The 24,505-nt window shown below is 53.1% G+C and overlaps 1 protein-coding gene across 3 annotated transcripts; it reads left to right on the top strand.

Moving 5' to 3' along the window:
• Positions 1 to 4,556: 4,556 nt before the first annotated feature.
• Positions 4,557 to 20,264, top strand: LOC120381094 (ribonuclease-like). 3 transcript variants are annotated; one of them, XM_039499162.1, is made up of 3 exons: positions 4,557 to 4,651; positions 10,767 to 10,873; positions 19,231 to 20,264. In XM_039499162.1, the coding sequence occupies exon 3, from the start codon at positions 19,255 to 19,257 to the stop codon at positions 19,696 to 19,698; it is 444 nt and encodes a 147-aa protein (XP_039355096.1). In that variant the 5' UTR covers positions 4,557 to 4,651; positions 10,767 to 10,873; positions 19,231 to 19,254; the 3' UTR covers positions 19,699 to 20,264. The 3 variants fall into 3 exon arrangements, with proteins under 3 accessions (XP_039355096.1, XP_039355097.1, XP_039355098.1); XM_039499163.1 differs by lacking the exon at positions 4,557 to 4,651 and adding an exon at positions 6,094 to 6,104; XM_039499164.1 differs by lacking the exons at positions 4,557 to 4,651; positions 10,767 to 10,873 and adding an exon at positions 18,988 to 18,996.
• The last annotated feature ends 4,241 nt before the right edge of the window (positions 20,265 to 24,505 follow it).

The raw sequence follows: 24,505 nt of genomic DNA on the forward strand, positions 1-24,505 counted from the left end.
GTACACACACACACACACATACACTCATAAACACACACACACACGCATATTCTTACACACACATTCACTGACACATCCATACAAACATATCCAGATGCACCCTGCGCGTGCACGCACGCACACACACACACACACTCCCAGCCATGTACTCTATACACACATGCCCTTACACAAGCATTCAAGCAGTCCCCCCCCACACACTCGGAATACATATGCCCTCCACACAGATGCATACACACTACATGCGCAGACCCCACACATATACATGCATTCAGTCTAGCCAGGCAGGGCTCGCGGACACTAGAAAGGCTGGGCCAGCAGAGCTGTACTGGCAGAGCCCCCTAGTGGAGCCGTGGTAAATAGCGACCTTCTGGCAAAAGGTCTCTTCTATCAGCATCTGCACAGGGGCTTTTGCCAGCACAGGTCTGTGAGTCAGGGCTGTGATTTTCCACACCCCTCTGAGCAACACAGTTATGCCGGCAAACCTTTGCAATGTTGACCTGGCCTCTCTGACACACACACTTTATGCACACACACCTTTTACATCCCAATGTGCATTTCCTCACGCAGACGTGCATGCACCTTAGACACACATGCATGCACTCTACACAGACAGACTCACTGTGCAGACACATTGTCTCTCTGTCACACACACAGATACGCACAACTCTCTTTATCAGTACTTGACTGGCATGACAATCTACAGGTACAAATGTAAAAGCAGCAAAGAGTCCTGTGGCACCTTATAGACTAACAGACGTATTGGAGCATGAGCTTTCGTGGGTGAATACCCACTTCATCGGATGCATGCCACAGGATTCTTTGCTGCTTTTACAGATCCAGACTAACACGGCTACCCCTCTGATACAGATACAAATAGTTATTCAACAATGACACCAAGAGCAGGTTGCCTGATGACCACACACACTCATACAGGAACACATGCACAACCATACTCAGTGTGCTGGGGTGTTCGTGCCACTCCTCACCTGAAAGGGATAAGGTCTAATTAACCTGCCAGGCTGCTCCTGGGGGAGAGCCAGCCTGGCTAAGCAAGCGCCGCAGAGCAGGTGCAGGCCAGGCTGGTACAAAGCCAGTAAGCTGAGAACAGAAAGGGGCTGCAGGGGAAGTAGTCTGCAGTCACTCCCTGGGAGGAGGGAGTTTGGGCTGGAAAACCCAGGGAGGAGGGAGCCAGAAGATAGAGCACAGAGATGGGAAGGTGCCCAGGGAAACAGAAAGAGGGTCTGAGCTGGAGCAGACCGTAGTTGCTGGACAGAGGGGTCCCTGGGCTGGAACCGGGAGCAGTGGGTGGGTTCGGGTTCCCCTACCAGCCGCTGGGAAAGTGGCACCGGACCTGATCAGGGACTGGAAGCCTGTCCAGAGCGGCATGAGGACAGCTGATCCATTGGCACTGTGATACCCCCGGGAGGTGTGGGGGACACAGATTGTGGCCAGGCTGGAGAGCTAAGTCCCGAAGCGGGAGCACGCTGAGAGAGAGAGGGGCTGTGGGGACAGCACATGATGGAAGGGGGATCAGACTTGTATGGAGTTAATTCTGTGTGTGGCCAGGGGGAGGTACCCTTGCGGGGTGCATATATACACATACAGACACGTGGAGAACCAGACACAAACCCGTATGCTTACACATGCCAATTCACTGCACACCCAGCCACCTACACCTCAACAGGACTCATCCTCTACCACTGGGGACAGCAGGGACATGTGGACACACACACACACACACACACACATAGACACCCACCCACATGGCGGGTACCATTTCTGCCCACAATCCCCAGAAGGAGCAGCCCCATTCTATCCTAACATCCCAGGGCACTGCATCTTGCTGTGACCTCGCAATCTTTGAGATACGCCGCCGCACCCCCACAAGCTCTTTGCACTTCCCAGGATTGGGGGCAGGGCTGGGGGCCGGGGGATGGGGGGGCAGGAAGAATAGTGGAGCCGAGAGGCAGAATTCAAATTGGGCTCATGCAAAGAACATAACGAAAGAGACTGACTGTGGGTGGGGGCTGGGAATCCTGGGGATAAATTCTCAGATGTTCCCTGGTACAAAACTCTCCCTGCCCATCTGAAAGAGCAGGCAACACCCTGGTGAGATGTAAGCATCACAACGGTTGGTTTCTAAGGTCAGGGAGTTATTTGCTGAGCGATGGAGCCAGCTGTCAGAGAGAGAGAGGCAGAGGGAGAGAGAGACACAGACTCGGTGATATGTTGCAGCGATTTCCCCTGGCAAACGCCCCAGTCTGGGCCGGGCTGCAAGGCCGACTGATTTGCCCACGGGCTTGTGGCTGGGTGACAAGGGGCAGGACCTGCTAGCAACACACACACACACACACACACACAGTCACTCTCATGCACTCTACAGAAGGCAGCCGCCCTCAGCCACACGGAGACTCACCATCGTCCTCCCCATGGGACGGCCTCCGGGAGCAAGGTGCTGCACTTGAGCTCTGTGTAGCTAGGTGAAGAGAACCCCAGGTGGAGGCATCGGGCTGACTTTGGACAGATACATGGAGGCAGGGCGGGTGCAAGGATACTTTGCGCCCTAGGCGAAACTTCCACCTTGAGCCCTCCATCCCCACCTCTCCCCCTCAGAGCATCGATTATAAACTTTCAAAAATGAATACTGCATAATATGGCATTGTTCATTAGAATTAACACACGTTCGGCTTGAAAATTTATGAATTTCATTATTTAGTCTACATATTTAATGAAAATAAATGAATAACCTCACAGGGTGTGGGGCTGGCTGGCTTCGGGCAGGGGTGTGTGGCAGGGGTTGGCTGGAGACAAGGGGGTGCTGGGCTGGCTGGAGGCAGAGGAGGGGATGTGGCAGGGGTTGGCTGGAGACAGGGGGTGTGCGGCTGGCTGCGGGCAGGGCAGCAGGTGCAGCAGGGGCTGGCTGGAGACAGAGGGTGCGGGGCTGGAGGCAGGGCAGGGGCTGCAGCAGGGACTGGCTGGGGGCAGGGCATGGGGTGCAGCAAGGGCTGGCTGGGGGCAGGGCAGGGGGTGCAGCAGGGGCTGGCTGGGGGCATGTTATATCCTTTGAGGCAGCCGGTTTAGGAAGAAATCACTTGAGGCCAGACAGCTAACAAAACTACCATTTTATTTACAGACACAGAGCTCACCCAATCGGCCGAAGCTGGCTGGGCTATCCCCTAATAATCTAACTCAGTTCCCATAGGAACAAAAACCATGACAACCAAATACACAACAGGGCAGGGCAGGGGGTGCAGCAGGGGCTGGCTGGGGGCAGGGCAGGGGTGCAGCAGGGGCTGGCTGGGGCAGGGCAGGGGTGCAGCAGGGGCTGGCTGCGGGCAGGGCAGGGGTGCAGCAGGGGCTGGCTGGGGCAGGGCAGGGGTGCAGCAGGGGCTGGCTGGGGGCAGGGGTGCAGCAGGGGCTGGCTGCAGGCAGGGCAGGGGGTGCAGCAGGAGCTGGCTGCAGGCAGGGCAGGGGTGCAGGAGGGGCTGGCTGAGGGCAGGGCAGGGGGTGCAGCAGGGGCTGGCTGCGGGCAGGGCAGGGGGTGCAGCAGGGGCTGGCTGGAGGCAGGGCAGGGGGTGCAGGAGGGGCTGGCCGGGGGCAGGGCAGGGGGTGCAGCAGGGGCTGGCTGGAGGCAGGGCAGGGGGTGCAGCAGGGGCTGGCTGGAGGCAGGGCAGGGGGTGCAGCAGAGGCTGGCTGGAGGCAGGGCAGGGGTGCAGTAGGGGCTGGCTGGGGCAGGGCAGGGGTGCAGCAGGGGCTGGCTGGCGGCTGGGCTGGGGGTGCAGCAGGGGCTGGCTGGAGGCAGGGCAGGGGGTGCAGGAGGGGCTGGCTGAAGGCAGGACAGGGGGTGCAGTAGGGGCTGGCTGGGGGCGGGGCAGGGGGTGCAGCAGGGGCTGGCTGGGGGCAGGGCAGGGGGTGCAGCAGGGGCTGGCTGGAGACAGGGGGTGCAGGGCTGAAGGCAGGGCAGGGGTGCAGCAGGGGCTGGCTGGAGGCAGGGCCGGGGGTGCAGCAGGGGCTGGCTGCGGGTGGGGCAGGGGGTGCAGCAGGGGCTGGCTGTGGGTGGGGCAGGGGGTGCAGGAGGGGCTGGCTGGGGGCAGAGCAGGGGGTGCAGCAGGGGCTGGCTGAGGGTGGGGCAAGGGGTGCAGGAGGGGCTGGCTGGGGGCAGGGCAGGGGGTGCAGCAGGGTCTGGCTGCGGGCGGGGCAGGGGGTGCAGGAGGGGCTGGCTGCAGGCATGGTGGTGGGTACCGGGGCCATCCCTAGATATTCTGGGGCCCTACACCCCTCCCCCCGGAGGCCTGGGGCACCACACCCCTCCCCTGCGGGGGGAGGCTCCTCGGGGGGCGGGGGAGCCCCAGGCTTCCATGGGGGGGCAGGCCTCGGAGGGGCGGGTCTCGCTTGGGGGGCAGGGGGTACTACTCCCCAGCACTCCCCTGCGGCGCGCCTCGGGCCGGGTCTCTGCACTTCCCCCCCGGTGAGTGCAGGCCCAGCCCTGCTGCAGAGCTCAGGGAGTGGGGGTGGGGTAGGGCTGAGCAGGGGCAGGGGCCCTGGGGCAGAGCCAGAGCTGCAGGGAGCAGCGCAGCGGCCCCGGCGGGCAGAGGAGGAATGACATCACTTCACGGCCCGCCGGAGCTGATTAAAGCCGCAGCACTGGGTGAGCATCCCAGGCATTTTGGGCAGCACTTTTTGGCACCCTCAAATCTTGGCGCCCTAGGCGGCCGCCTAGTTTGCCTAATGGTTGCACCGGCCCTGCATGGAGGTGAAATGTACCTGGGCTTCGTTGCCAGGAGGACACACCTGGTATGTTTTGTTTCCTCTGGTGAACAGTCACAGGCTGTGTGTTGCTTGTCTCTGCCCAGGGATCACTCCGTTGTGCATGTGGTGACGTGTCCATCTGAACCCCAAGTCCAGCTCCCACTATGGTGGGTGGTGGGGTGGGGATGGAAGGATTGTGTGAAATGCAGCCCAGCAACTGCCCGGGGGGGAGGGGGGCTGGGAGCAGCTTGGCAGAAGCTCCTCCATAGCCAGCTCGGAAGAAGCTGTGAGGACAGGATGGGAACAGAGGGTCAGGGACCAGGGGAAGACCCTGACGGGCAGGGACAGGAAAGTGGCAGGAGCTTGGAGGAAGGGTCTGGGTCCCCCTAGCTCTCCCCAGACTTGGGGGAGAAGAGAAGGCTGCCAGGGACACCAAAGACAAGCTCCAGATGGGGGCCTCCTTGGCATTGAGGCCACCAGACATGGGGTTTCCCTGTGGTTGGGCTGGACTCTTGATTACCCCGAAAGGGGCTAGAGCTGTGAGTGACCTGGCTGGAGGAGCAGTGGCCTGGCCGCCCAGTCAACAGGGCTGGAGTGGGGAGAAGCACCTGGCTGCGAGGGGGTGCACGGATTGTGAGTGTCTTTGCCCTGGGGATACCTGCCGGGGAAGCCCCCCAAGCCCTGGAGAAGCATTGCAGCTCCCAGCAGGTTCTGTGTGTGACATTGCACTCCATATGCTTTACAAAATATGCTTGGAAAGTGAATATAATGAAACTGGAATATGCTTCATGCAAAAGGTCTCTTGTAAGGTATCATTACAAAGCTTATAATCTACTGAGTGTGTTAATCCTATTTGTATAAATGTACCACTCTTGTATCTGAAACTAGAAATATGAAATATAACTCTGAGGTCCTATTGTACTTATGCAAAGTGTGGGCCATTAATGGTGGTTTAGAATCTTGATGGCTCCCATTGACCAGGACAATTATTTGTAAATGGCTCTGTTTACTTGTAAGCCTTCCTGTGTTCCTGTGAGTCAGGCCGGAAAGAATGAAGGCTTGGGGCTCTCACAGGACATGTGACTATGTCACCTGTTACTGGAATCCATCTTACACCTGGTGCTTTTCCATTTAGAAGGAGAGGTGGGAACCCAGAGAGACACAAAGGATTCCCACCTTGTGCCAAAGATATAAAAGGGGGTGGAGCAGAACAAAGGAGGCTGCTAGTCATGAGAAATCCCCTAGTTACCACTTGAGCTGGAACTAACAAGGACTGTACCATGGGAAAGGATCGTGCCCAGACTAAGAAGGAGTCTAGTCTGTAAAAGAAGCTTATTGGAACATCTCTGAGGGTGAGATTTACCTGTATTCAGTTTCTTAAATGTATTAGACTTAGACTTGCGTGTTTTCTTTTATTTTGCTTGGTAACTTACTTTGTTCTGTCTGTTATTATGTGAAACCACTTAAATCCTACTTTTTATATTTAATAAAATTACTTTTGTGTGTTAATTAACCCAGAGTAAGTGATTAATACCTGGGGGAGCAAACAGCTGTGCATATCTCTCTATCAGTGTTATAGAGGGCGGACAATTTATGAGTTAACCCTGTATAAGCTTTATACAGAGTAAAACAGATTTATTTGGGGTTTGGATCCCATTGGGAGCTGGGTGTCTCGGTGCTGGAGATAGGTGACATGCTGAGCAGTTTTTGGTTAAAGTCTGCAGCTTTGGGGGTGTGGACCAGACCTGGGTCTGTGTTGCAGCAGACTAGTGTGTCTGGCTCAACAAGGCAGGGTTCTGGAGTCCCAAGCTGGCAGTGGAAAACAGACTCAGAGGTAATCTCAGCACGTCCCAAGAGGGTTTCTGTAACTGAACCCATCACGCTGTGGCCCAGGGGTTTTTTGTGGTCAGTGCCAGAGCTGGGAACAGAACCCAGCTCACAGGCCACTTGTCCTGATCAGCAGCAGGAGGTAGGCGTCATGTGGGGGGAAGCGCAGGCTGCAGGAGTGTGTGTGAAGGCATTGGGGAAGGGTTCCGGCAGCTGGTGAGGTGGGGAGCGGGGGGACCGCAGGCCAAGGGAGGTGGGAGATCAGGCAGGGTTCCCAGCAATGGGACAGGTGGTTGGTGAGAATTGGAGTTGCCAGAAGGGACTAGACCGTGGGTCCATCTAGCTTGGGAACCCATAATGGCTGTTGGCCTGGTCCAGCATAGGCAGGTGCAAGATGTCTCCTTGTGGACAGTTTTCTGGATGGCCTCCCTCATCCTGACCCTGGGAGGGAAGCAGTTTCCACTAGGTTAGAAAAGGGCGCATGAAGACTTAGGACTCCTAGGTTTAATTCCAAGCACTTGATGAGAAGTGGGGTCTAGTGGGTTAAAGCAGGGCCAGATGTGGGAGTCAGGACAACTGGGTTCTGTTCCCAAGACTGGGGTGAAAGGTTGAGACTGGGCTTGAAAACAGAGAATGTCACTGAAAACCACAACACTTTTCCAACACTCTCCTGGCTCAAGTGGCTTATGTCCTTGCTATCCCCAATGTGACTGTGTTGGGGTGGACTAGGCCCAAAGGCCCCTTGCTGGAGGCCTCAGGGTCCTGCCACACCCATCCCAGGAAAGAAGCGGAGGTCCTCCAAGTGGGCTAGAGTGCCTGCAGGGAAGCAGCCAATGAGGGACCAGCAGGCTCATATAAAAGGAGCTACAGGGCCGGTGTGAGTGCAGTTTGCTTACAGGGACTGGGGGACCAAGAGGAGTTCCTGGCTGGCTACAGAAGCTGAAAAGGCCTGGATAGACCAGTCTGCTATCAGGGACCGGGGGAGCAAGATTTGCTATACTTTATAATGGGCACAAGGGGTGACAGAGGGTCGGGGCAGGGAAGGGGTGTTTATGCTGTATAATGGGAAGTAGGGGCAGCAGAGGGTAGAAACATCTATATAATCTGACCTGTGTTCAGAGGTAGGTGAGGAGCTGGAGCAGGATTGGAGGAAGTAACAGGGTCCCCTGCCTGTCCTCCATGCCTAGTGCTGGAGCCTATATATGCTTCACATAGAAAAAAAAGAGAGCATTCCAGCAGGAGATGACAATTCTTTGGACTGTGCTGATCCTGGTGTAAGAGATGCTCCAGGGTGAAATGTGCAGATGGTGATGTTGAAGGAACTCATGGTAGGGCCCATTGGATACCCCATCTGTCATGCAGACTTTGTTAATGTCCTCGTTCAATGCGTGGATGAAGGTGTTGCTGTATTTCTAGTACATCACCTGGATCCACATCATTCTGTTGCAATAGGGGTGGTCACTGGTGCTGGGGATCTTGGGGAAGTTCATGTTTCCAGAATATGTTGTTCAGCCGGTTCCACCCCTGCCTGAGTGTTAGAGCCAGGCAGGGGGCCAGCAGGGCGAGGGGCAGCAGGAATGTGGGGTGGGGGGGTCTCGCAGAGCCATGGCTGTGTCTGTCACTGGATCGACCTGCAGCAGGGACACAAGGGGGAGATGGATGGAGACAGCGGGTGGTGGGGATTGTCTCCTTCCATGGAATCTGCTGGGCCCAAAGCCCCTTCCCTCTCCCACCCCACTCTCCCCCCAAAGCCCTGCCCCCTCCTTGTAACGAGGAGGACGGAGAAAAATTGTTTTCCTTAACCTCTGAGGATAGGACAGGAAGCAATGGGCTTAAACTGCAGCAAGGGAGGTTTAGGTTGGACATTAGGAAAAACTTCCTAACTGTCAGGGTGGTTAAGCACTGGAATAAATTGCCTAAGGAGGTTGTGGAGTTTCCATCATTGGGGATTTTTAAGAGCAGGTTAGACAAACACCTGTTAGGGATGGTCTATATAGTACTTAGTGTTAGGATATAGATATTCAGGCCTGTCTGTAAAGGCCTATACTTTAAGAATTTAGGTGTATTCTTATCACTTAGCTAGTTATAGAGGTATAAAAGAGAAAATCAAAATCACTGTCTGTGTAATGGCCTTCTCTTACTGTGACAGGCTAAGGCCTTCAGCTAAGATGTAGTTAGGCAGCCATAAGCTGGGAAGTGTATGGTCACATCCTCACATTCCAAACTAGTCACATTGAAATAAGGTGCTATTGGGCTATTAGGAATACAGTCCTGTCCTGATATTCCTATCACCTCCAGAGAAACGGAAGAGCCTAGAAGATAGCATCCTGTCTGGCAAGAACTCACTTATCAATAGACACAGCTGGAAAATCCTTATGTCTGTATAGATGTAGTTGTGAAATCATAGAATCATAGAATCTCAGGGTTGGAAGGGACCTCAGGAGGTCATCTAGTCCAACCCCCTGCTCAAAGCAGGACCAAACCCAACTAAATCATCCCAGCCAGGGCTTTGTCAAGCCTGACCTTAAAAACCTCTGAGGAAGGAGATTCCACCACCTCCCTAGGTAACCCATTCCAGTTCTTCACCACCCTACTAGTGAAAAAGTTTTTCCTAATGTCCAACCTAAACCTCCCCCTCTGCAACTTGAGACCATTACTCCTTGTTCTGTCATCTTCTACCACTGAGAACAGTCTAGATCCATCCTCTTTGGAACCCCCTTTCAGGTAGTTGAAAGCAGCTATCAAATCCCCCCTCATTCTTCTCTTCTGCAGACTAAACAATCCCAGTTCCCTCAGCCTCTCCTCATAAGTCATGTGCTCCAGCCCCCTAATCATTTTTGTTGCCCTCCGCTGGACTCTCTCCAATTTATCCACATCCTTCTTGTAGTGTGGGGCCCAAAACTGGACACAGTACTCCAAATGAGGCCTCACCAGTGCTGAATAGAGGGGAATGATCACATCCCTCGATCTGCTGGAAATGCCCCTACTTATACAACCCAAAATGCCATTAGCCTTCTTGGCAACAAGGACACACTGTTGACTCATATTCAGCTTTTCATCCACCGTAACCCCTAGGTCCTTTTCTGCAGAATTGCTGCCCAGCCATTCGGTCCCTAGTCTGTAGCAGTGCATGGGATTCTTCCGTCCTAAGTGCAGGACTCTGCACTTGTCCTTGTTGAACCTCATCATATTTCCTTTGGCCCAATCCTCTAATTTGTCTAGGTCCCTCTGTATCCTATCCCTACCCTCCAGCATATCAACCACTCCTCCCAGTTTAGTGTCATCTGCAAACTTGCTAAGGGTGCAGTTCACACCATCCTCCAGATCGTTAATGAAGATATTGAACAAAACCGGCCTCAGCACCGATCCTTCTGTGTTGTTTTGTATGTTTATTTGCATGGTCTCTGTCTGGTTCTGTGATTGTTTCTGTCTGCTGTATAATTAATTTTGTTGGGTGTAAACCAATGAAGGTGGTGGAATGTAATTGGTTAAATAACCATGTTACAATATGTTAGGATTGGTTAGTTAAATTTCAATAAAATGATTGGTTATAGTATAGCTAAGCAAAACTCAGGTTTTACTATATAGTCTGCAGTCAATCAGGAAGAGGGGGGAAATGGGAACAGGGACTGGGAATGGGGGAATTGGGATCATGTTTTACTAAGGGGGGAAATGGGAACAGGGGATGGGAACCGAAACAGGGACACAGGCAAGGCTCTGTGGTGTCAGAGCTGGGAAGGGGACACTGAGGAAGGAAACTGGAATCATACTTGCTGGAAGTTCACCCCAATAAACATAAAATTGTTTGCGCCTTTGGACTTTGGGTATTGTTGCTCTCTGTTCATGCGAGAAGGACCAGGGAAGTGAGAGGGTGAAGGAATAAGGCCCCTAACACTTAGTCCTGCCTTGAGTGCAGGGGACTGGACTAGATGACCTCTCGAGGTCCCTCTCAGACTTATGATTCTATGATTATTCCCAACCCACTGTGTGACGTGTTGCACTGAGCCCCACTGACACCAGCCCCTACACCCTGTCCTCTGTGCCACTGCTCCCCATGCCAAGGTGGAGATAGAACCCAGGAGTCCTGGCTTTGAGCCTCTCTGCGATAGCAGCTGGATCATGCTGCCTCCCAGAAACAAACTCTGCAGTTGCAGCCCCATGTGACCCTGTTCTCTGCTCTCTCCCAGCCGGTGGAATCTCCTGCGACGCACCCAACTCCTTGTTCCTTTGCTGCCATCAGAGTGATGGATCCCAGCCTCTGCGGAGCTGAACTTTGGTCAGATCCTCCAGCCAGGTATGGAGAGGGAGGAGTGGGCGGGGAAATGCAATAAACTATTGGGTAAGATCAATTTCCCGATATCTTGCAATTAAAAGTAGTGGCCCAGCAGGCAGGTCAAGGGTGCGGAATGAAAAAAGCACGTGTCCTGCCAGACATGTGGGATCCTCCAAAACATCTCAGGGTGTGTCTACCCACCTTTGCTGCCCCTAGTGCCCATTATACAGTATATCATCCCCTTCCCATCACTTACCCATGTGGTGGTGGGACTGATGTTGGGAAAAGATTGTGTCAGGCTGAGCTCTGGGAGATGTGACTGAGCTGGATTCTCTTACTGCTCCCTGTTATAAGACATTTACTGCAAAAATAGAATGTCTGGGGTGTGTTTGTAAGGGCCTCAGTGTATCAAAAAATGGAAAATCTCTTAAAAAATAGAGGACCTGCTGCAGAACTCGTGTGTCTCTCCCCCTACAACAGAGTCACTCTGGATTCAGAGATTCTAAAGACAGAAGGGGCAATTGTGATGATCTTGTCTGACCTCCTGTGTAGCAGGACCTGTGTAGGTCAGAGAACTTCCCCAAAATACTTCCTAGAGCAGAGCTTTTAGAAAAACATCCAGTCTTGATTTAACAACTTGTTAGTGGTGGAGAATCCACCATAACTCTTGGTAAATTGTTCTAATGATTAATTTCCCTCACCATTAAAATTTTTCACCTTATTTCCTGCCTACATTTTTCTAGTTCCAAAATCCATCCATTGGATCGTGTTAGACCTCTCTGCTAGATTGAAGAGCCCATTATCAAATATTTGTTCCCCATGTAGTTTGTGATCAGGTCACCCCTGAACCTTCTCTTTGTTGATCTAAACACATTGAGGGATGTCTCCCACTGTAAGGGGGTGTTTTCTAATCCTGTAGTCATTCTTGTGGCTCTTCTCTGAACCCTCTGCCATTTATCAACATCCTTCTTCAATTGTGGGCACCAGAACTGGAAACAGTATTCCAGCGCCAGTCACACCAATGACAAATACAGAGGTCAAATAAGTTCTCTGCTCCTACTGAAGATTCCCCGTTTCTTTCATCCCAGGATCCCATTAGCCCTTTTGCCTGTAGCATTGCACCGGAGGCTCATGTAGGGCCCAAAATCAAACCCTGTGGGATGTCACCAGAAACAAACCCACTCCATGATGATTCCCCATTTATAGTTACATTTTGAGACCTATCAGTTTTTAATCCTTTTAAGGTGGGCCACATGAATTGTGTATTGTTCTAGCTCTGTAATCAAAATATTGTGCTTTAGCAAGCCAAACATGTCACAAAAGTCTAAGTATACTATGTGAACACTATCACCTTTATCAACCAACTTGTAATCTCATCAAAAAAAGATATCAAGTTAGTCTGACAGGGTCAATTTTCCGTAAACCCATGTCGATTGGCATCAATGACATTACCCTCCTTATTTCTTTAATAATCGAATCCCAGATCAGCGACTTCATTATCTTGCCCAGGATCGATGTCAGGCTGGCAGGTCTATGATTACCTGGGTCGTCCTGTTCACCCTTTTTAAATATTGGCACAAAATCAGCATTCTTCCAATCTTCTGGAACTTCCCCAGTGCTCCAAGACTTATTGAAAATCCACATTGATGGTCCAGTGAGCTCCGACCCAGCTCCTGCACTGTTTCAATACATAAGACAACCTCTAACCGTCAGAAATGTTCCCCTCCAGGAAAGTGATTCCATAATTAACCAGGTGTTAGCTTGTGGAATCCCTTTATGTAGCCCTTAGAGAGACAAGGTGGGTGAGGTAATCTCTTTTGTTGGATCAACTTCTGTGGGTGAAAATGACTAGCTTTCGAGATTAAGCAGAGCTCTGTTTATGCTCGAAAGCTTGTCTCTTCCACCAACAGAAGTTGGGCCAGTAAAAGATATCCCTTCCCCACCTTGTCTCTCTAACACTTGAGACCAACGCAGCTACAACAACATTGCAAACATCCTATGTAAACCTTAAGGATTCTGATTGATTGTATGAGCTCTCCCTATGCTATACGCCACTGTTTGCTAACAAGGACAGGTCAGGGATCTCCCAAACCCTGATTGGAAGCTGCTACTGGACAATCAAAGGTCATTAACACTGAATGACTCTGCCCTGGTAGAACAATGAGGGTGCCAAGGAGTGTGGGTCCTGGTTGATAGTGAGCTGAACAAGAGCTCCTAGTGTGATGCTGTGGCCAAAAGAGGTAAATAGGGGAATCTCCAGGAAGGAGTAGAGAGGTCATTTTACCTTGGTATTGGGCACTGGTGCAACCACTGCTGGAGAACAGTGTCCAGTTCTGATTTCGGACCTACTACACACCACTCCTCTCATAGATGGGGAGATAGAACCCAGGAGTCAGGGCTCCCAGCCTCTCCTGTCCTAATCTACTTGATCCTATAAAGAATAAAACCAAGATTGCTGGCCTCAACTCCCACCCTGCTCAGGTCCCAAATCCCACCGGATGCAAGGAACCGAGAGGACCTCTTTAAAGCTGATGAGACTCTAGAAGTGAAGGAGTGTAACAGGGACCAACATGACCTCCTAAGCAAAACCAGGACAAGAGCTTGTTCAGAAGCTTCTATGAGACCAAAGAAACACGGGCCCTGGGCTCCCAGTTTGCATGGTGATAACACCTGACCTCCTTCCCAGCTTGGTGGTTCCATCATTTCTACCTGCCAGGTATGCTCATGGCAATAACAACCTCCCACGGTCCTGTAGCATCTGCCAGTCCTGCTCCCACACAGGGATGGGCACAAATGTAATTACAGAGGAAGATAGAGGGGTGTGTCTGGGGATGGGTGGATAGACAGAGAGCAGTTTTTGTACTGATGTAGCTATTAGTCCAGTGCTATCCTAGTGTGCATGCAGGTAGAGCAGTATAACCATGCTTTATACCTGTCAGTGACCAGTTGTGCCTTGTGGTTGGAGCAGGAGTCAGGCCTAGAGGTTAGAAAAGGAGTTAGTAACCAGGAATTGGAGTTGAGGGTCAGGACCAGGGAGTTACCCAGAGTGGGGTAAGGCTGAGGTCAAGGCAGGAGCTGGGCTGGGTTCCAGGCAGGAGCAGAGCTGGAACAAGCCACTTATTGTGACCATGGACAAATGCTTTGAGCAGTCACCGAATTGCTGCTGCTGTGGGGCTTAAGAGCCAGTCTGCTGACTCTTCCAGCCAATCAGGTGGCGTAGCCAGTCAGGTAGTCTATTATAGGCCAGCTGCGCTGATTAGGTTGCCCTGCTTCCAGGCTGGCTTTGCTGCAGCCATTGATTTCGGACCTTATTCCTCCTTCCCAAGGGTGCCTCCTGGGGCCCCAGGGCCTGGTTTCTCTGGGTACTACTGTTGGAACTCTTGCCAAAAATCCAGCCCATGGCTGTTGTCAACCAGCTCCCAAGACCTCGCATCTGTACCATAGATTTCACAGCCCACCAGGTGCTGGAGCCTTCCGCTACCTTCTCACAAAACTGGGTGACTGGACAACAAATGGCAGATGTAATTTAATGCTGACAAATGCAAAGTAATGCACATTGGAGAAGAGAATCTCAACTAGAGATATAAAATGATGGGATCTAGATTAGCTGTTACCACTCAAGAAAGATCTTGGAGTCACTGTGGAAAGTTCTCTGAAAACATCCACTCCAAGTGCAGCGGCAGTTAAAAATGTCAGGAACGATTAGGAAAGGGACAGATAATAAGATAGTAAATATCATGTTGACACTATATAAATCCAGGATATGCCCACATGTTGAATACTGCATGAAGGTGTGGTCACCCCATCTCAAAAAAATATATATTGTAACTGGAAAAGGTTCAGAAAAGGGCAACAAAAATGATTAGGGGTATGGAACAGATTCCACGTGAGGAAAGATTAATAAGACTGGGAGTTTTCAGCTTGGAAAAGAGATGACTAAGGGGAGAATATGACTGAGGTCTATAAAATCTTGACTGGTGTGGAGAAAGTGAATAAGGAAGTGTTATTTACTCCTTCTCATAACACAAGAATTAGGTGTGATGAGTTGGATCACAGAAACCCCCTTGGGAACTGCCAACTGATGTGCCAAGACTACTTATGCCCCTGCTTTCCCTGCCAGCTTGGGACTCCAGCACCCTGTCTTGCTAAGCCGCACACGCCCATCTGTTCCAACACAGACCCAGAGTCTGAACCATGTGCCCCAAAGCTGCAGACTTAACCAAAAGCAACTTACAGAAGTGTTCCTGTCTTTAACACTCAGATGCCCAACTCCCAATGGGGTCCAAACCCCAAATAAATCCATTTTACCCTGTATAAAGCTTAGGAATCCACTAAATTTATCATGATTGCTGTTGAATGCATCAGCTAGGAAGAACTTGGGTTTGTCGGGATCAGAGCTGAAGGCAGCTTGGCTTGAACTTGCACCTCCAGGGTGGTGACTTGGGCTTTGAAGATCTGTAATGGACTCAAGAACAGGTCCGGTGACACTTCCAGCAAATAAGGCAATGTAGCCAATCAGGCAGGGTGCTATTGATGCTAATCAGCTCTATTTGTACAAGCATCTTTCCACTGGTATTCACTGCCCCAAAAGGAAAATCCAAAATTCTCGTTTTTAAGAGTCACATCTGTCCCTGTGTCATGTTTGGGCTTGTGTCTGTGTTTGTGTGGGTCAGTCGTGTGTGTTTCATTTTTTTGTCTGGTGTGTTTTTGTGTTCTGTGTGTTTGAATCCCTGGCTTGTGCGAGCGTTGTGTGTCTCATGTTAGGTTTCTTCTGTGTGTGTTTGTGCTTTGTGCATGTGTGACTCTTGCTTGGATGCATCTTTCATGGCTTCTCCTCCAACTTGTGTGCATGTTTTTATCTTATGTTGGGGCGTCGCAGGGCGAGTACACCCCGTCCCCCCTTTGGGTAGGGCAAGAGTGTTACATCCCTGTGACTAAGTCCACTTGGCCATCCTTAAACTCAGGAAAGCCTGGCCTAGTGTCCAGTCAATGTAGCTGTCCTCTCCCCCAGGGCAGTGTGATCTAAAGGCCAGAGTCCATATTGGGGCCTCTCCCTCAGGACTGAATGGCCCAATAGCCAGAGTCAGTATAGAGGGCCCTCCCTCGCAGGGCTATGTGGCCTAGTGGACAGAGTCAATATAGGGTAGGTTTACACTTACCGGCCGGGTCGACGCGGTGAGTTCGACTTCTCGGAGTTCGAACTATCGCATCTGATCTAGACGCGATAGTTTGAACTCCGGAAGCGCTGTGGTCGACTCCAGTACTCCACCACTGCAAACGGCGGTGGCGGAGTCGACGGGGGAGCCGCGGAGTTCGACCCCGCCGCGTCTGGACAGGAGAGTAGTTCAAACTAGGGTACTTCGAATTCAGCTACGCTATTCACGTAGCTGAATTTGCGTACCCTAATTCGAACCCCCTTTTTAGTGTAGACCAGGCCATAGATGCCCTCTCCCTTGGAACTGTGTGGTCCAATGGCCGGAGTCACTATAGAAGTGGTTTAATGACTGTAAGAGGGGCTGGACCACCATCAAGGGGGGGTTTGCTGGCCGGGGTAAGGGGATCTGGGCCCTCCCTACTCCACCAGGCCGCAGCCAAGGGCCCTGTCAGCGGTGAGTGTACTCGTCACTGAGTCAGTGGGGATCCTAGTGAAACATGCTGACTTATCACCCAGTTCCACCACTGGATCAATGTATTGTCTGCCTGGGGTACTTTTTACCCTTTGTCTTGATGCAGTGGTCCCGGTGTCTCCAGGGTCTCTGGGTTCCTCAGCCTGTGCAGCTCCACTCTCCCTCAGGCGTCCTCAGGTAGCCAGGTATCAACCTGGGCCTCTGCGGGTCCCGCTTCTACAATCTGGGGCTTCAGTGGCTTCAAGGCTCAAGCTGGCAACATGTGTCTTCTCTCCTTGGTGGTCAGCCCTGACTGAGCTGAGCTGCTCCCTTTTATACTGGTGCTCCAGTTGGAGCAAGCCCAGCAGGGGCAAAGGGTGTGTGGCTTCCTTGGCCTACAGTGCGGGGTTAAGCGCAAGGCAAGTACACCTGGCTTGGATCAGTCAGAGCCTTGCCTGTCTCCAATGTTGTGCCCTGTGTGTTTGTGTCTTGTGTGTCTATCTGCATGCATTCCTCCAAGTATCTCTTTCCACATACCACCTTCCTTCCCTTGCCCAGAGCCTATGGGTGAGCAAGCCAAAACTCCAACCCTGCCCAACCCAACCTGTTCCCTTTGAAAACTCCGGACCTGGCTTTGGTCCCAAGAGAAAAAAATTACAACACTCCTAAGTCAATCTCTCTCTCTCTCTCTCTCTCACATCGTGTCCTTCCTCATCTCTCTCTCTCCTTTCATTATTAAAATTCCAAGCGCACATTTCTTCCCCTCACAAATAGGGCAGACACCCAATGACATCCAATAGAGGGTTCTTCTTCCTTCAGAGAATGGTTCTTATCCTGAAGGGAAAGAATCACTTAGCTGCAGGTTGGCCATACATCTGGTTTTGAACCAGACACACCTTTTTTTAGGTGGTTTGTCCCCAGACACAGTGGGATGTGCTTTTGTCCAGTGTTGGATAGGGGACACCTTTTTGAAGAATGTGCCATTCTGCCATGGCCATCATGACCTGGCACTCACGGGGGTGGAGTGGCGTGCTCTTTGAAATTGCATCCTCCGTATGGCATGACCTCGTGCACACCATGTCTGCTAGGTCACGCCGGTGGAAGTGGGGTCACCCCGTTCCCAGAAGTACCACTGTTTCTGGGATTCTGGGAATGCGTGAGTGGCTACCGTACGTGGATGTGCGTGTTGCGTCATCACACCTGGCCCTTAAGTCTGAGTTTGATCTACTGGGAGCCTGCTAATCTCCTCTCTTCATGTTCTGAAAGCCCGACAGCCCCAGGGATATGTGTCCTGTGACCACCACCTTCGAATCGCCAAAGGGATTTAGATGCCCAGTTTCCCACTAGCTCACATGGCCTCCAAATTCCTTATGTGCCTGAGAAAATCTCAACCCTCTGGGTGTTTAGGTGCAGACCTCTGCCTCCCGCTCGCTTTCCGCTGTGCTTTCAAAGACATGATGGCCTGCTAATCAGATGAGAAGAAGCCATTTTTATAGTTCCTCATTAAGGTCCAGAGCTACCTGCAGAGGGGAGGGTGGTGGGGCCGCTGGTCAGAATTGAAGGGCACCAGCATGAATGGGTCCATGGGGAGCCAAGGGCAGAGAGACAGGAGGGGGCTGCAAGTTGAGATTGAGGGGCATTAGCAGAGCTCTGTGTGGGGAGGTGGGGAGAGGCCAGGGCTGGGAGAGCAGGGGCTGCAGGTCAGGAGTGAGGGGAACCGGCAGAGCTGCGAGTTTCTAGGCTAGGGCTGGATTCGGAAGGTGCCAGTGGGTCAGGACTCAGGCTCTATCTGCAGCAAATGAAGAGTATTTGTAGCACGCGTCAGCATTGCTACGCTAGCTTTAATCTAGCTAACACAGGTTAAAAGGGAAGTAGAGACGTGCCCTGGATTTCAGCATGGGCTCCAACCAGAGTTGGTACCCAATGTCCTGGCAGTCTGGCACTGGCTAGATTAAAGCTGGGACGGCTTTGCCCACCCACGCTACAATCACACCTTCGCTTGCTGGGAAGACACACCCTGAGATGTTTCTGTGGAGCACAGGTGTCTAGCAAGACGTGTGCTATTTATTCCCCAGCCATGCCCTTCCTGCCATCTCACTCATTTTAATTGCCAGGTATCAGGAAGTCCTGCTGACACAATTGTTTACTGGATTTGCCCTCCCCCTCCATGCCCAGCTGGGCGCTATATAACCTGCACCAAGACGGGCAGGAGGATCAGGGTGAGGTTCAGCTCAGCAGAGGCTGGGATCCTTCGCTTTGATTACAGTGAAGGAACAAGGACTTGGGTAAGTTGCAGGAGATTCCACCAGTCTGGAGAGAGCAGAGAACAGTGTCACATGGGGCTGCAGCTGCAGGGTTTGTTTCTGGGATGCAGTATGATCTAGTAGTTAGAGCAGGTGGACTGGGACTCAGGACTCCTGGGTTCTCGCTCCATCTCTGGAAGGAGAGTGGGGAATAATGGGTTAGAGGGAGAAGGCCCTGATTTCAGCTGGAGTCTGTGCAGCACATGGCATGATCGGGGGCCAGGTCTTTGGCAGGGTATGTAGGTGCCATGTGATAAAAATAATAACTCTCCTATATTTGGGGAAGAGTTGGGTGGGAGATGAGGGGATAGAGTGGGATGGGATCATGGGTTGTGGTGGTTTTTGGGTGGCAGAGTGGGGTGGGAGGGTATAATGGCAGGTTTGGGGTTCAGGTCCTGGAGGTTCCATGGAGGAGGCAGATTCCCAGCCAGCGCTGTCTTCATCCATCTCCCCCCCCACCCCCCTGCAGGTTGAACTAGTGACAGACACGGCCATGGCCCCAAGGGGACCCCGCCTCACGCTCCTGCTGCCCCTCATCCTGCTGGCTGCCACCCTGGCCCAGCTCAGCGAAGGTGCCAGCTACCGGCAGTTTGTGAGACAACACGTTGACTACCCCAAGACCGGAGCGCCCAATGACAGGATCTACTGCAACCTCCTGATGCAGCGACGGGGCCTGACCCGCCCCCGATGCAAACCCACCAACACCTTCATCCACGCCCCCACCGGCCAGCTCCGAAACATCTGCGGCAGGGGAGGGAGACCTGTTAGTGGCAACCTCCGCGACAGCATCAGATCATTCGGCGTCACCACGTGCCGGGTGCTGCCTGGCTCCCAACCAGGGCGTTGTAGATACAGAGCTGCAACTGGAGTCACCAGAGTCCGCGTGGCCTGTGTCCGGCGGCTGCCCGTGCACTTGGAGCCAACATATCTGCCATGAGCAGGGAGCACGGGATCCCCCTGCTGTCCCCCACCCCCCTTTCACTCATAGGCAGCCCTCTTTCATTGGGGGCTCTCCTGCCCTGTCCCTGCCCCTCCTTGGCACTGCCTGCCATGAGTCTCCACTGGGACATTCAGCCTCTCCCCCCTATTCCATGGGTCAGCAGCTTGGGGCCTGCAGGGTGATTTCCAATTCTGGGTGCCCAGTTCCCATCCACACAACTGAAAATCTGGGTGCCCAGCCCCCCTGGCTGGCACTGAGACCCTCAGACTGAGCCCCAGCGCCTGCCTCGCTGGGCAGGATTCAAACACAGCTGGTCTGCACTTGGGCTGGGCTGCCCGAGCCACCAGGAGGGGAAGATGCCAAGCGGCTCTGAAACCCCCGACTGATTTGGTTCGGGTGCCCTATTTTAGTCTCCCAGGATAGATTAAAATTCCCATCAACCCCTTGATGGCCGCCCCTTCGCCATCCCCCACTCCCTGCTCCCCTAGTGCCCATTATACAGTATAGCCGCCCCTTTGCCATCCCCACTCTGCTGCCCCTAGTGCCTGTTATACTGTGCAGTCCTTCCCCATCCCTGATCCACTGGATGCTGTGTGGATGTTGTCTCAGGCTGAGCCCTGGGGAAGCTGTCACTGAGTTCAGTTTTCTCCCTGCTTCTTGCAATAAAATACTTTCCTGCAAATGCAGAATGAGGGGAGAGTGTTTGTGGAGGCTGGGTGCAGAGTCACTGGTTATCCAGCGTTATTTAACCATAGCAGCATGTCAGAAATCCAGCTAGATTGCTCAGAGGGATCAGGGAATGGGATAAAGTGCAGCAGCTCTGATCCAGCCCTAGGTTTGGGGGACCAGCTGGCTCAGGGGGCTGGGGAGTGCAATCCTTTTCCCCTTTAGGGGGCACTGGCTCTGATCTGGCCCCAGAACTGGCTGGCTCAAGGGGGTGGGGACTGGATATGAGGCCTTTCCCTTTTGGAGGCCCTGCCCCTAGTCCCTGAATGGCCACTGGCTTGGCGGCTCGGTGGCAGTCGGGGAATGGGGTACAGGACCTCTTTTTTTGCAGGGTGCCAGCTGCAATGATCCAGCTCAGCAGGGTCTGACTGGCTCTGGGTGCTTATCTGGGAGGGGAATCCAGGAACAAATATGTTTCCTCTGAGGTTTGCCAGTGAATGGCTCAGCTGCTTGCAGCCAAAGTCTCCATGGGGCTGGAAGAATCCCCAGTCCCCACGGCCACCTATGGGGCTCTGTCCCAGACAGGTTTGCAATATGGAGGTAGAGCTGGACTCTCCTGCCCCTGCCCCTGCTCTGCAGCTCCCAAGAACAGTAGGGCATGTAGAGCAGCCATCACCACCGCAGTGCCCCTTTGCCATGATACAGCACTCGGCCCCCCAGCCCTTTACAAAGACAGGGCCAGAATCTTCCCCCATATCCCACAGGTGTGGAAAACCGAGGCAGAGATGGGGAGGTGGCTCTGTCTGCTCACACAGAAGTCAGTGGCAGTGCAGGGAGATGGGAATATTCATAGGGGAAGCGCTTGGGTCCTGGAGGATCCCCAGCTCAGCACTCAGTGCTGTGATCACCTAAGCCAAGCGTTGTTAGTGCGTATCTCCCTGGGGCAGCCTAGTCCCCAGCTGTCGTTCATGACTCTGTTCTAATCTGAGGGTGGTTTGTGAAGGCCCTATGCTCCCCTCGATGGCCTGGCGCGGGCGATAGCTCCTGGAGATCAGTCCCACCCACTCAGGGAATGTTCTGGGGGGAAAATCAGAAAACTGAAGGGGAGAGAGGGAGGATAGGGCCGCACTGCGTTGTGACCCCGGGCTGGGGGACTTGCCCTGTTCGAGCCCCCGCTGCATTGTGAACCTGGCCTCACCCTTGGCAGCATGGTGACTGGTATAAGAGGCCAGGGGAGGCTAAAACTCCACAAACAGCCTGCCGCTACCGGGGTGTGGGGGCTATGGGGCTCCAGGCACTACCCCACACCTCAAACACCGGCTCTGCACTCCCATTGGATGTAAACCATGGCCTATGGGAGCTGGGGGGGGGCAGTGCCTGCACATCAGAGCTATGCACAGAACCTCCTGCCCCCTCTCCACACCTAGGAGCCAGACCTGCTGGCCGTTTCCAGGGTGCAGCATGGAGGCAGGACAGGCAGGAAGCAGACCTTAGCCCTGTTATTCCGCTGAGTGGGAGCTGCCCGAGGTAAGCCCGTGCCCCAACCCCAAGCTGCAACCCACGGCCTCAGCCCCGAGCCCCCACCAAACCCAGAGCCCCCTCCTGCACCCCACACCCCTCATCCTTGGGCCCACCCCAGAGCCTGTACACCCAGCTGGAGCCCTCACACCCCCCTGCAGCCCAACCTCCTGCCCCAGCCCAGAGCCCATACCTCCTCCTTCACCCCAACCCCCTGCCTCAACGCACGGCCCCCTCCCACACTGAATACCTTGTGTGACAGGTTGGATCACAGAAAGCCCCTAGGGTTGCCATCTGATGTGCCCAAACTACTTCTGCTCCTGCTTTCCTGCCCTAGCAGCTTAGGACTTCAGTGCCCTGCCTGGTTTGAGACAGACCCGTTAGCCTGCTGCAAACCCAGACCCAGGTCTGAACCACATACCCCCAAGCTGCAGACTTAACTGAAAGGAACTCACAGAAGTGTTCTTGTCTTTAACACTCAGATGCCCAGCTCCCAATGGGGTTCAAACCCCAGATAAATCCACTCATAAATTGTTCACCCTCTATAACACTTACAGAGAGATATGCACAGCTGTTTCCTCCCCTCAAGTATTAATACATACTCTGGGTTAATTAATAAGTAAAAGTGATTTTATTAAATACAGAAAGTAGGATTTATGTGGTTCCAAGAGGTAACAGGCAGAACAAAGTGAATTGCCAAGCAAAATAAAATAAAACATGTAAGTCTAAGTCTAGTACAGTAATAAAAATTGAATACAGATAAAATCCTCACCCATTAAGTTTCCTTTTACAGACTAATCTCCTTCTAGTCTGGGTCCAGCGATCACTCGCACCCCTTGCAGTCACTGTCCTTTGTTCCAATTTCTTTCAGGTATCCTTGGGGTGGAGAGGCTCTCTCCTTAGCCAGGTGAAGACAAAAGAGGGGTCTCCCAGGGGTTTAAATAGACTTTCTCTTGTGGATAGAGACCCCCTCCTCTCTCCTATGCAAAGTCCAGCTCCAAGATGGAGTTTTGGAGTCACATGGGCAAGTCACATGTCCATGCATGACTCAGTTTCTTACCAGCCAAGCCACATTCCTGGGAAAACTCCGATGTGAATTGGCATCTTCGAATTCATTGTTGGCCTAAGTGGTTCTTGATTGGGCACATTAATTTGCACATTCCTTTCTCAAAAGAAATCAAGCAACTATACAGCCAATATTCCTAACTTCAAGTACAAAAATGATACATGCATACAAATAGGATGAATGTAGATCATGACCTTCACAGAGATATGTTACATGGCATATGTAGCATAAAACATATTCCAGTTATATCATATATATATTCATAAGCATATTCTCATGAAGACTTATGGGGTACACCATCACCCCTTGGTCACCTCCCTAGCTGGACCCCAAATCCTTCATCCCCAGCCCCACCCCAGAGCCCGCACTCCTAGCTGGAGCCCTCACCCCCTCTCACAACCCAACTCTGTGCCCCAGCCCAGTGAAAGTAAGTGAGAGTGGGGGAGTGCGAGCCACTGAGGGATGGGGAATGCGGTGAGCAGGGGTGGGCCTCGGGGAAGGGGTAGGGTTAGGGTGTTCAGTTTTGTGCGATTAGAAAGTTGGCAACTCTACCCACCAGTGAGTCTGGGCAGCATGGGACAGGCCCTTGGGCCTCACTCCCGGCCCAGGATCGGCTTGGGCTGGTCCAGACTGATGGGGCTGGGGGCGTCCCTGTTAGGGCCAGATCTGGGTTTGCCCCAGGACTGTGGGGGGGTCAAAGCCCCGAGTTAGTGAGCACTGGGGGACACTGCAGGGTAAATGGGACAGGAGCTGGTGCAGAGGGGCCAGCAAGGCCCCATAGCCGGTACCAGTGGGCCCTGGAGCCAGCTCCTCCCCAGTCATTATCTGCGGAGTCCGGGCTGGTCAGGGGGAAAAGACAGAGAAGAAAAAGATTGTCAGACTTGACATTGTATCCAGCTGGTGCAGAGTGTCCTGGATCCCCCTGGGCCCTGCCAGCCCGGTCTGCCCCAGATCACCTGGACGCAACCAGCCAGGCCTGCCCCGGGTCCCCCTGGGCCCAGCCAGCCTGGCCTTTCCAGTATCCCCCTCTCAGACCAGCCAGCCCAGCCTGCCACGGATCCCCCTGGGACTGGCCAGCCCTGGATCCCCATGAGCGCAGCCAGCCTGGCCGGCCCCGGATCCCCCTGGGCCCAGCCAGCCCAGGCTGTCCCAGATCCCACTCCAACAGGATAACTCCAAGGATCAGATGGCAACAAGGTGAGCTGGAGAGAAAACCCCAGATCAGGCAGACACAGGCACAAATGCACCCCAGGCCCAGAATGACACAAACAGAAGCAGTTTGACAAAGCACCGCCCCCCCCAGGAGCGCTGTACACATGCATACACTCACAAACACACACATGCACACTCTGACACAGACATTCACTGACACATCCATACACACATATCCAGATCCACCCTGCGCGCGCGCACACACACACACACATACTCCCAGCCATGTACTCTATACACACATGCCCTCACACGTGCATGCAAGTGCTCCCCCCACAAACTCTGAATACATATGTCTCTACACACAGATGCAAATACACTACGTGCACCCCCCTCCCCATA

The sequence above is a fragment of the Mauremys reevesii genome, linkage group 13, assembly GCF_016161935.1.
Source record: "Mauremys reevesii isolate NIE-2019 linkage group 13, ASM1616193v1, whole genome shotgun sequence".
Classification (NCBI taxonomy): domain Eukaryota; kingdom Metazoa; phylum Chordata; order Testudines; family Geoemydidae; genus Mauremys; species Mauremys reevesii.

Bases quoted from the DNA above. Each gene is read 5' to 3' on its own strand.
- LOC120381094 (XM_039499162.1), top strand. From the start codon at position 19,255: ATGGCCCCAAGGGGACCCCGCCTCACGCTCCTGCTGCCCCTCATCCTG.